Below are 12,990 nucleotides of genomic sequence, written 5' to 3'. Positions count from 1 at the left end.
ACACAAAATCACAGTCACACACACACAAAATCACACACTCACACACACACACCACACACTCACTCCCACACTCACACAAGAATCACACACTTCACTCACACATCACACACTCACTCACACAAAATCACACACACACACTCACACACACACACACTCACACAAAATCACACACTCACACATCACACTCACAAAATCACACAGTCACATACACACATCACACACTCACACAAAGTCACACACTCTCTCACACACACAAACACTCACACATCACACACACACACACAAAAATCACACACACACTCACACATCACACACACACACACACACACATCGTGTTTGTGAAATTAATGGATTGGCAGATTGAAGGAGACACTGGAAACTCGAGGCCCGGAAAGTTCCATAATGAATGCGCTGTGGAGGTTATTTGCATCTTATCATTTCTCATAAATTCCTGCAATACTTTAAATGTCATTTAAAGTCAAATGTAGGTGCATCAATGAACACGATTCAACAGCCAATCAGAGCTGATCAGGAGCAGATTAACATATTGAAAATGTATCAGTGATGTTTATTATTTAGTTCTGTGCTGTTCAACTGGTTCTGCTTCAGGACGTTAAAGATGTGACGACCCAATACACTACCTAAACTGCTTAGCATGCAAAAGTAAAACATAAAATGTCCTTAAATGAAACACTGAAGTGTATTAATATCATCATAAACTGTACAGACAATCAGTATGCAAAATTATTATACAAAGAATCCAACATAAGAGTGATTTAAGAGCTGAAACACAAACACTGGGCCGATTATTATAATATTACTGTTAGATCAAGTGACCGATGAATTTGTGCCAAAATACATTTGACTTCAACAACAAAAGATATGGGAAGTTTTCTTGTAAAAGTTGATATTTATTTTACTATACTAACAATGCTTGATTATATGGTTAGTTGCTTGACGAAGGGAACAGTGTTATTCTACAAATGTTGCATCCACCAAACTTTGCACAGACCTTCAGACAGTTCTGGAATAGTGCGCTGTGTCTTTTCTAACGGGTCGCACTTCAGTTTTCGCAAAGCAGACGATCAAATATTAGAAAAATCCCATAGACTTACATTGATGGAATATTCAAATGTAAACAAACCCACAAAAGACATTTTATCTGCTTTAAGTGTCTGTCTGTCTGTCTGTCTGTCTGTCTGTCCAGCTAGCTGACTTTGTCTTACTGCAATGTCTGTACAACCATCAATCTTACATTTTTTTTAACTAGTTTAAACTTTGTAGACTTTTACAAAGCCTTGTCTCATTGAAGTTTGCATTTGGCATTGTTTTTCTATAAAATAAACAGATGATGTCACATGTAACATACATGTGTTTATCTCTTGCCTCATAACTATAATCATCACACTGTTATTCTGTGTTCAACAGCAGCAGATCGAGCTGGAGTTCAGATGAACTGACGGAAGCAGACGCACAGCTGCAGCCGTTCCTGCATGAGCCACATGCGCTGGACGACGAGGAGGAAACGCCGCCTCACCTGCTTCTTCCCGATAGTCTGGAGCTCATGCAGAAGATCCAACGCAAACTGAAGAAGAAACGACGCAATAAACACAAGAAACAGCCACATCGACACTTCAATGACCTCTGGGTGCGCATGGACGACAGGTGAGCCCATATGACATGTCAAAAACACCTGTAGAGAAGGTTTTATGTGGTTAAAGTATCATACTGCTAGAATAGAATCATTGTTGATTTAAACACGAGTCAGAACAATACTGAATATTTAGTAACTGAAAAGTAGCCAGCTTAATCGACTTAAGAGACAATTAAAAAATTATTTTTATATTATATATATATATATATATATATATATATATATATATATATATATATATATATATATATATATATATATCATACACACACACACACACACACACACACACACACCATAGAAAACAAATAGAGTAGACTGGGGCTAGCTGTCACAAGGGCTATATCTCAGTAATATATAATATAGAATATAACGTATATCTCAGTAAATTACATTTTTCACTCATATTTTGTTATAGCTCGAGTAAACAAACAAACATAATTAAACCAAACTGGCACACATTAAGACAAGAGTCAACTATATTGTGAAAACAGATTTTTACTGAGAGGTTTAAATGAGTTCTTAGCATAATGTTTTTTTTTTTTAATTAAAATCAGGTCAGGGCAAGTTGTCATACATGTTTTAAATGTATCAATTACAATGCTTGTTGGCCAAAACAATGCTTTGATATTTTTGTGCGTTACCTTTTCCATTTTTGTGCTTCATAATTGTTTTACTTTTTAGATCTACACCTGCATTAAACAAACTGTTATGAGATTTTCAGCTAAATTTAAAGAGATCTGTAGATTGTGTTTTGGTGATTGTGATGGTAGAGACATGTTCTCCCATCTCCCCATGAACACTACACCACTGGTTTAATGGCTGGTTCCATTGTGACAACTTACCCCATATAGTGTGACAACATGCACTGCTATTGGTCAACGGGTGTTCAATGAACTTGTTTTCCTGGGCAAAAACAGTGAAATAGTTCAATAGCTTTTTCTGAAGCCATGACTTCAAAAGGAAATGTCTTTAATATCTCACTGGTCACACTTTATATGAGGTGTCTTTAACTACTATGAACTAACATTAAAATACATACAACACAATGTTTTTATCGTTTAACTACTTGTTCTGCAAATTTCTCACAAGATTCACATATGCTGCTACTGAGGTTAAGTTACAGGTAGGTTTAGGAGTAGGGGTTAGGGGTTAGGTGTAAGGTAAACAGTGTAACTACAGATGTAATTAAATGCAGGTACAATGCAACAATACGTATGTACATAGTAAGTACATTGTAGATAGGGATGTGTCCCAAGCTGAATACCCTATTCGGAAAGGCACAAATAATGACTTCAAAACGAATAACGGTTTCATCCGAATAATATAAAAAAATATTTGTATGACTGATTATCCAAAAAGCACAAGGATAAAGCGACATTTTAAATAAACATATCCAAAATTATAATGAATTTATGAATCTGTGTAGCCAGTGGCGGAGTGGCTGTAGGGAGAACCGGGACTTTTCCCGGTGGACCGGGCACGAAACAGGGCCGAATGGACGGCGATAAGCTGAAACAGGCTGCCGCATTATGCCGAGTGTGTGAATATTTCTAAAGTGTAAACCTCATGAACGAAAATGCACATGTTGTGATTTCAGATCGGATGGTCACGGTTTCGACTCCATTTGCGGTCTCTGTTAATTGTGTGCGTCTGGAGCTTATCAAGTGTAACATTAAGACGTGTCACAGTCTGTCTCTCTCATGTTTCCCTAGGACTCTTATTTTGAAGTTCTCTCTCGGACTACATCTCCCATAGTGCACTGCCCTCATCACTTCCATCTGTTCCTCATCATCCTCACCTGTCTTCCATCCCCTCATTAGTTCCTTTTGTGTATTAATACCCTCCAGTTTTGTTCATTCAGGGTCAGTTGTCATCCGTGTAACCCTTATGTTAGTGTGTAGTTCAGAGACTGTTTGGTTCTTTGTGTTCTCCACGTTGTTTATTATCTTAACCTTGACCTTCATTAAAAGCCTGCATATTGATCCATCACCTCTCACCTCATCTCTACTACACCATACTACGTGACAACATGACATCATATACACTTTCCACTTCTTGAAATGTCTATGCTAATGTATAACACGATACACACATGATTCTCATGCATTTATAGTCTAAACCTGAGCATGATGTTAAATTCCTGACCTGAATTGATTTAACATCGGAGCTCGTCTATCCATCTCTTAAAGTTGAACAAATTTATATTTACATCAGCGATTAAGGTTATTATCAGGATAAGACTTTATTCCAAAAAAAGTTTAAATGCTCCATAGATTATTCATCTATTTGGAATATTCCTCCTTATGTAAAATGAAGAAATTGAAACAGGCTATCTTCTTCTTTAAACTGTGATAATTTGAAAATGTTAAGTGTTCTTGAACTCTGGTAAGGCGCTAAATAAATGTAACATTATTATTATTATTATAGAATTAAATAATGGTGTCGTATCGTAAAAAATCCTGATAGAATTACAGGACTTTCACCTGTTTGTAGGCTATATTGATTTTATTTTAATGCTTAAATTTGTATTTACTATTCACTGCAAAATGTGTGCTTGACTTTCACATTTTGCTTGACACCTCCTGCCTCCAGAGTACTGTTGTTATACATGCACAGACATAAACGATAATACTGTTTCATCAGATATTAATATCTGAAATACCAGGAGAAACCACAACATATTCCACAGTTAATGTAGCCAACAAATTCAGCTTCATCTTCATTCATAATGTTTTAAATAATAGTTGTATAATAATAATAATAATTATTATTATTATTAGGCTATTATTTCTTTATTTTTTAATTATACAATTTTTTTCTCCCCTTTCTCCCATTTTGGAATGCCCAATTCCCACTACTTAGTAGGTCCTCGTGGTGGCGCGGTTACTCACCTCAATCCAGGTGGTGGAAGACAAGTCTCAGTTGTCTCCGCTTCTGAGACCGTCAATCCGTGCATCTTATCACATGACTCATTGTGCATGACACCGCGGAGACTCACAGCATGTGGAGACTCATGCTACTCTCCACGATCCACACACAACTTACCACACGCCCCATTGAGAGCGAGAACCACTAATCACAACCACGAGGAGGTTATCCCATTTGGCTCTACCCTCCCTAGCAACCGGGCCAATTTGGTTGCTTAGGAGACCTGGCTGGAGTCACTCAGCACACCCTGAATTCGAAACTCATGACTTCAGGGGTGATAGTCAGCGTCAATACTCGCTGAGATACACAGGATTATTAGGCTATTATTATGAAAAGGCATATTACACCTGGGGCCTCATGTATAAAATTTGCCGTAGATTTCTTCCTAATAGTGTGCGTAAGCACAAAAGGCATATTTTGCATACGCACAAAAGTTTTGGGATTTATAAAACCATTCGTACGGCATAACCTGCGCAAGGTTCACTTTATAAATATCAGTTATCTAAATATTGTGCGCAGGTGCACATGCTTTCAATTCCACCCCGTCTCCTCCCCAAAATGACCAGTTATGGAGTTTTAGACACCCATTTTTGAATATTCATGATCTTATTGTATATTTATTGACCAGTCATTTTCAATAAATATGTTGGGTTAGATAATGGAGGAACAAAAACGTAAAGCAAAAGAGGAAATTCTCCGAATGTGAGATGGAAGTACTGCAGTCCAAGATGGAGGCACGAAAATGTTTTATATTTGGTTGGCTATCTGCGGGAATTTCCAATAAAAGAAAAACCATGGAGTGGGAGCAGGTAACGTCAGCAGTCAGTGCTGCCATCTCGGTGTCCCGCACGGTCCAAGAAATGGAAAAAAAGTGGTCGGATTTAAAGGTTGTTGTAAAAAAATAAAAGAATCTCTGCGCATAGACGCAGTGTTGGTATGACTTGTGGTGGTCAGGGAACCCTTTGACATGAGGGTGGCCGCGATCATAGGTGAGACTGGAATAATGAGACGTTCATTGAGTGGAAATGTTTTCGGTTAACGAAAGCAAATTCATTCCAGATGGTGCCTTTACATGAGTGCAATCAATAGCACAGATTACATTAGGAAAACCGGCGATTGCTGCAAATTGCATTTTGATGTTGGCCCATTCAGCTTGTGTGTAAGGAAAACGGATGTATTGGGGTGCCATCCTTACAATGGCATACATACATGCGGCATGATGCGGCTCAGGGATGACTGTGACATCCCTAATCGGTGTGCCAACTCCCGCTGAAAAGTACCAGTAGCCAAGTGGCCTAATGTCATCAGTACTTGCTAGGGAACAGGTAGAGCGTGATTTCTCCGTGAGGGTCTCTCCAAAACTGGTTGTAATTCAGAACACAATTCCAAGAGTATGGCCCTCGGGAATCGAAATCGGCTCATGAGCCAAGAAATCCTCACGGTCCCTGAAAACACGCTGTCTCCACACAGTGCCATTGGCAAAGTCCTCTAATAGTGCTAGCGCATCCATTGTCATGATGTCCTAAAACACTACACACACAAACCTTTTTATAGCAGATTCATTGAAGTATGTAGATTAATGCAAAGTATTTGCACCTGGATGAATATGAAAAATAAATTGATTAACTACATGTCTGATTGAGGCAGTTTCATTACAAAGGTGGTGTAATAGCCTAAATGAAATGAGTTTTGGATCATTCGGTTCAGTTTATTGCTTGGCTATTTGGTGTCGCAGCAGTAAAAGAGTGCGTACGCACAGTGAAGAGTGTCCGGACGTTGCGCAGATATTTACGGCAATATTTTTTAAAAATAAATCTCAATATGTTTGTGGGAAATTGCGTACGCACTTTTCTATGCCTATTTGTGCATATGCAACGTTTATACATGAGGCCCCAGGTCACTTAAATGCGTCTCCTGTGACCACTTGTGTTCGGATTTGGAGGGGAGGGTCTCCGTTTCATGACGACATTCCATTGTAAGTGTCTCACTGGAACACATTTATTTGCTTTTTTTAAAGAAAAGTTGAAAGAATGAGTTGAAATTAATTTTTTGTGGTAATCAACATTATGCCACAAACTGAGCTTCACTTGTATTGAACCCGGAATATTCCTTTAACCCTTGTGAATTTCTACATTTAGACTTTGCAGCCAAACATTTCATACAGACATGAACATGAGTCGAGAACAGATTCAAACGTGTCTTATGTGTGAATGAGTGAATCACGTTTCCTCTGGTGTTCTAACCCTGACCCATACTGATGATCTGATTGGCTGAGGTTACAGATGTTAGGGTTTGTGTATTGACTATCTCTCGTATCGACTGGGACAGCGACTGGAATCTGCTCGTCTCTGTGAGTCACAGCTGAAACTTCCTCAGAAGCACAGTGATGAATATCACATCACACACACCCTACAGTAGAAGTCTGTCTCAACTCTGATTCTACACCAACAACAGAGAAACTGGCCTCCATAAAAACAGCCATCACTGAGACGAGTTTCACCTCTGTGTGCAGAACTACATTCACAAAAGCCAATAACACTTTATAACAGTCACTGCAATACTTACTATATATTTATGTACAAAATGTACCATCAGGTTAAAACAGGTAAAAGACTAGAAGAACGTTTGCTTTACTTCATGCGCTGATGTCTGTCTAACTCGCATCACATTTATAAAAGATTATAAAAGACACATTTATTTTTCCTTCACGTGTAATTTCCCTGATGACATGAACTCTCTGGAGCTTCAAACATGTTCTGGAAATTTAGTTGAATTTTCTCTTCCATTCAGAGTCACCCATGTAATGGAGTAAAAAATATATTTCTCTAATAAACTGTTTATGAAAGTGTACTGGGTCCCCGTTCAGACCCAGACAGTCAAAACAAACAGACTGGACTGAATATAGACTTTATTTATTTTTACCACGCTGAGGGAAACTGGCTGCTGGCACACGCCAAAACTGCGAGCGCCACGACTTCAATATGAGGTCTCGAATTACACGCAGAGATGTGAACCAAACTCTGAAGCTATTCCTGTTCTGAGTTCTGCCAGACTCATTTATTTTCTCTCCTTTCATAGAAAATAAGCCTGTTTATTGTCGCCTTATATTTAATAAATGCACCTGTCCAGGGTGTTTCACTGCCTTTGGCCCGAGACAGCTGGGATAGGCTCCAGCACTACCCGCGACCCTGCATAGGACAAGCGGCTATAGAAGATGGATGGATGGATTTAATAAATGCACAGATGTCTTGCACCTGATGACACTGTTGTGCAGGAAACAGCTGTGTTATTGTAAACAGCTGAGTCTTATATTAGATTAGATTGACCTATGATTTATGGCTTCTGAAAACTGCTCTGACCTGAGCCGATATAAAGTCATCTTTCTGTCAAACTTCAGAAATACTAATTATCTAGAAATGTTGGAAGTTGGATCAATAAAAAAAAGCAATGGCACCCTCAGTTATAGAGCCGCAGTGGGTTAGTTTAACTGTGATCAGATGCGTTTGATGTGTGGGCTCCAGTGAATATTCCAGTTCATCTAGTGCAGGTCAGCAGCAGTTTTGGGCCACTTCACGTTACTCACAGTGACCTCCATTCAACAATGTTCAGAAATCTCATTTGTATCCGTTAAACTCGTGATTAGCAAATATCAAACGCAGAAAAACACGTTCAGTTTGTTTGTTTCTGAATGCACACACTCCAGAGGAAGTTGGAAGTTGTCGGGTGAGTGGCCGCAGATGGGTAACCAGTGAGATTTGTTTTGATTGGCTGGGGCTCAGTACCACTTTAATCCTTTAAGCTCGGATGGGCCCGCAAGAAAAAAAAGTCAAAATATGAATAACTACAGTCTTGACCAACACTTAATAGGTATAATTTGAAAGTTTAGAAGCTCTACTTTCCAATGCTAGACATTATGACCAAAACTGAACAAGTGCTTTGAAATTTGATGATAAATCAGAAGTGTTTCATTTTGATAATATATTAATAGTTTTGCACTGTACATATTATTGCAATCAGTAAAAACATCAAACTCAAATAGCCATGTGTCATATGTTGTTGGAAATCTCTCAAAGAGTAAAATACAACCAGCCTATTTGTTTTACTCACAGACAGAAATATAGTGAGTAATATCTAAGTATATGTCTTTGACCATTATGTTAGTGTTGCTTATATGCTGCGTTTTCACTTATAACTTCAAGAAAAATAAACAGAACATAAAATATCACATACCATTATTTAGAGGAGGTGATTATCTTTCAAACGAGTCCACACACAAGCTAATCAGATGTATAGATCATTAGATAATCCACATGAAGCACAATGTTACATATGGCCACCAGGAGATGGCGCCAAATACATGACACAGACTCAATGATGACTCAAATGACACAGAATGAAACTCATTCTGTGAAATCTCATTACTAAAATCATGTCTGCATGCTATGCAAACCTTTAGTCATTGTTGTGTTTGCATGTGTAATTAGTTCTTATGTTCAATTATTATGTTTTATTTGTTTGGAGATGTTTTTGAACACTATGATAACTTACATTTACATTTATGCATTTGGCAGACGCTTTTATCCAAAGCGACTTACAGTGCACTTATTACAGGGACAATCCCCCTGGAGCAACCTGGAGTTAAGTGCCTTGCTCAAGGACACAATGGTGGTAGCTGTGGGGATTGAACCAGCAACCTTCTGATTACCAGTTCAGTGCTTTAGTCCACTACACCACCACCACTCCAAATAACTTGTATTTGTAATGTTATAACTTTTGACTGCTTTGTCGTATCAACACAACATTTTTCTCAGATACAGTTGACATGATTGGAAACAAAACAAAAGCAGTTTTCAGAGCCACCTTATTTACACCCAGTGATATATAATGACAAATAAGAAAACAATTTTTTATGATTTTTAAGCAGTTTCTTAGGCCGAGAGTCTCAAGTTATCATATTCAATATAATTAAAAAATTTGAAAAAGTTGTCTTTACATTGATAAACACCTGACCCTCTTTTGTTGTTTTTTTTTTGTTGTTGTTGTTTTTTTTTTTTGTCAAGTTATAAGCCTTTAATTTTGAGTATGCCACTGAAACAGGAAATCTTTTAAAAACACCTCCAGAGCTTAAAGGGTTATAAGACATTATATTTTGCCTGTCTGTCTGATATGAATTGGTTGTATTTACAAATATCATGTATGAATTGGTTGCTATGATTTTTTATTTGTCATATTTAACTTCAGACAGTTATATTAAAGCTCTTTGTGGCTTTATTAAATGATTTTATATGTTAAAATATGTTCTCAAAACAGTAGTAAAAGACTTGTAAATAAAGACTGATATGCGGTGTTTGTTTGTGGTCAGGTATACAGTATACAGTAGTAATACAGTCAGTTACGTCATCATTCAGCTTTCAAGAGTTTACCAGCTCACTGTTGAGTTTGAGCGGTTTGTTTAGAACACACACATGAAGTTTGTGATTGCATTGTAGACAAAACTCAAGACAACAAACAAACTCGCATCATTCCTTCATAACAAACTTCTCTCTCATTTGTCTCGCAGCACGACGGCCGAACCCCCGCCCCCTCTCGTACGCATCATCAACGGTTACGTCGCAGTCCAGACACACCCAGAAGACAGCGGCAGACCCAATCACGACAGGACATTCAAAGACTCCGCCCCCTCACAGACAGGCCACACCCTCACTGCCTTTATTCTGTGTGTTCACATCATCATACTCCTTATCTTATAACCTGACCTGTCGTGACCTCTGATGACCTCTAGGGTTTGGGGTTGACTATGGACAAAGTACTGCACAAAAAAACCTTTACTCTTCATTTCTTGAAGAATCACTTCCATGTATATATATATATATATCAGATGTATCATAGATGTAATTTAGAGTTATGAATAAAGCATTTGTTTGTTTACTTAATATGTATTATATTTTTGTGACAAAATCAGGTACTAACCAGCATTCAATTGTGCATTTCTCATTTCATGTCAACTTCATGCCTTGATTGTTTAAAGACTGTTTTGTGTGTGAAAAGAGATTATTCATTTAATTTATTGAACAGATAGTTTTTAGTTCATCTAAATGTGTTTGTGGTTGTTTTGGATTGTTTGCATAATGGCATTATAAAATCATATTTCTGATATCCAGTACCACTGATTTCTGTTTATGCGTGTGTGCACTATGATGCTATAGTAATCTACATTTGTCTGAGCTGTTAAAACAAACTGTTTATCTAATTAAAAAGGTGCTCAATATGAAGATGAGAACAGAGTCATTTTAAGGTTTCTACATCGAGTCTCAGATCTGTTGTGATAGAATCACAGACAGCAGTTGAGAAGCACTGCATTAAACCAGTAAGAAATCACCGTATAGATACAGCTGATGATGTCATATCCTGAATTCACTAGTTGTGTCCAGCTGCGATGGGTTTATGTTATAGTAACATCTGGAGTGTGTGTTATTTACAGTGTGTCTTGTGTTTATGACGGATCACAGCTCAAATGGTGTTTACACGTCTGAACGTGTTGCTTTCTGAATCTCTGGTGTAACGGCGGCAGCACTCTTCATTTCCAGCGTGTTTTATGGCTGGTTGGTAGACGCAGATGTAGAACGCATCATTCTCTACGGTTCACTTCCAGAGACGAGCAGATGTTTCTTAAAACACGAAGCGTTCGCTCCTCACAGCAGATGATGCAAAAGAGCCAGTACCGGTCAAGCGCGCCTCATAATGTTGATTTCAATGAGTTTCTGGGTCACAGAAACGCTGATATGTTGGTTTAATCACTTGATCTGCAGTCCAGAGAAGAGCGAGTGAAGACCTCTTGACCATCAGCACATCAGAGATGTTATTCGCCCTCCACATGTTCTGTTTGAGATCCTTTGGAAGAAATCTTTTATTTTACTTTTTAGAATAATTCATGTGACTACTTTGGTTTCATTTCAAGTGGCATTTTCACCCAGACAGGCCTCACTGCTCAGCGTTTTCCACAAATCCTGTACCGAGTCAGACAACACCGAAAGACCAATTCAGTGAGTTGTTTGCTCAGGAACCGCTGCGACCAGATCAGTCCGAATCGCGAATGAATAATTCAGCCAATTTTGTGACCTGACTTAAACGGAGTAAAACGTTTCTCAAAATGAATATACTCTGAGCTTGGTGTTGCACCCAATGGTATGGTTTCATTCCCCTGGAGCAAACATGATGACAAACTATGTTCCTTGTAAACACTGAAAGTTGCTTTGGACACATGCATAAATGTAAACAACTGTGTAAATATTTCATCCTGTCCTGAACAAATAAATTACAGGCTGAAACATTCTCCAAGCAAGTATGTGAACACAGACGCATCTTGCAGCTCAAACTCAATTTCATACGTCATTGTGTCCGAAAATGTGTCGGACCACAATTCACAACAACGCAAATGCGCATTGCATTCTCAACGTTGCCACAAGGGGCACTATAGTGAGATTATTGTGAACCGTCTGCTTCTACTTCAACTCAACATCTGTCATGGTGGAGCAACAGTTTGAAAAGAATACTGCTGAGCAAGTTAGTTAAAGTCAATATATTTATAGCAAATTAACTGAATAACACATCCAGTTTAATGACACAGACATTTGAAGGAAACTCTATCGCCCCCTTGAGGATCCATCGCTGTACAGAAAACGAAACTCTTTATAGAGTGTTGTGTGGTCTTGTTTAAGGGTTTAAAGTTTATAATGCTAATAAATGGCATGGAGGAGGTTCGTCACTTATCCACATCAAATCTAGATGATATCGATTATAGAATGGCATTACCGGTTAAAGAAATCAGTCCATGTGTTGAGTGTTGTACAAACACAATTCCCTGATGAAAATGATTAACGACAGCTTTCCCGCCATGGAAAGAAGGAAATCTTGATTAAACTGCATTTACAGTCTGCTACAGCACACGATTAACATGACAACCTTCTGTTGATTACTTTATTACATGTATGTTATCGGCACACATAAGTCACGTCACATGACATAATTCTTTCACTGGTGTTTGTGTGTGTAGCAATGACTCAGAAAATCTGTAGAACTGCTGAAGGACAGAATACATCAACACACATTCATCTTTATAAACACACACACTCATGTGTCCTCTAAATATGGAGGTTAGGTCCACTTGAATGTGCTGCAGAACCGTCTTGATGACAGTGTTGATGTGCCGTTACTGCCGTCCACTTCAGATAAACAGTCGAATCCTGGTGAGAGTTTGAAGAACTGAAAGCCAAATGGACGAGACTGATGAGTGACAGATCGTTCAAGAGCAGCTTAAACACACACACACATACATTAGCTCAACGTCACGTCGAACACTAACTATATTCCTGCTCAACAGGGTGGGATTGGGAGATTACATTTTA

The 12,990-nt window shown here is 38.3% G+C and overlaps 1 protein-coding gene across 1 annotated transcript in view; it reads left to right on the top strand.

The window, feature by feature from the left end:
* Positions 1–10,852, top strand: part of LOC127423435 (metalloprotease TIKI1-like) — an 82,723-nt gene extending 71,871 nt beyond the window's left edge. Inside the window, exons 6-7 of the mRNA XM_051667731.1 lie at positions 1,429–1,665; positions 10,146–10,852. Coding sequence (XP_051523691.1) covers positions 1,429–1,665; positions 10,146–10,335 — 427 coding nt within the window. The 3' untranslated portion in view covers positions 10,336–10,852. The remainder of the gene's footprint in view (positions 1–1,428; positions 1,666–10,145) is intronic.
* The last annotated feature ends 2,138 nt before the right edge of the window (positions 10,853–12,990 follow it).

Source organism: Myxocyprinus asiaticus, chromosome 3 (genome assembly GCF_019703515.2).
Source record: "Myxocyprinus asiaticus isolate MX2 ecotype Aquarium Trade chromosome 3, UBuf_Myxa_2, whole genome shotgun sequence".
In the NCBI taxonomy this organism is placed as follows: Eukaryota; Metazoa; Chordata; class Actinopteri; order Cypriniformes; family Catostomidae; genus Myxocyprinus; species Myxocyprinus asiaticus.
This window is presented reverse-complemented; position numbering and strand designations above follow the sequence as displayed.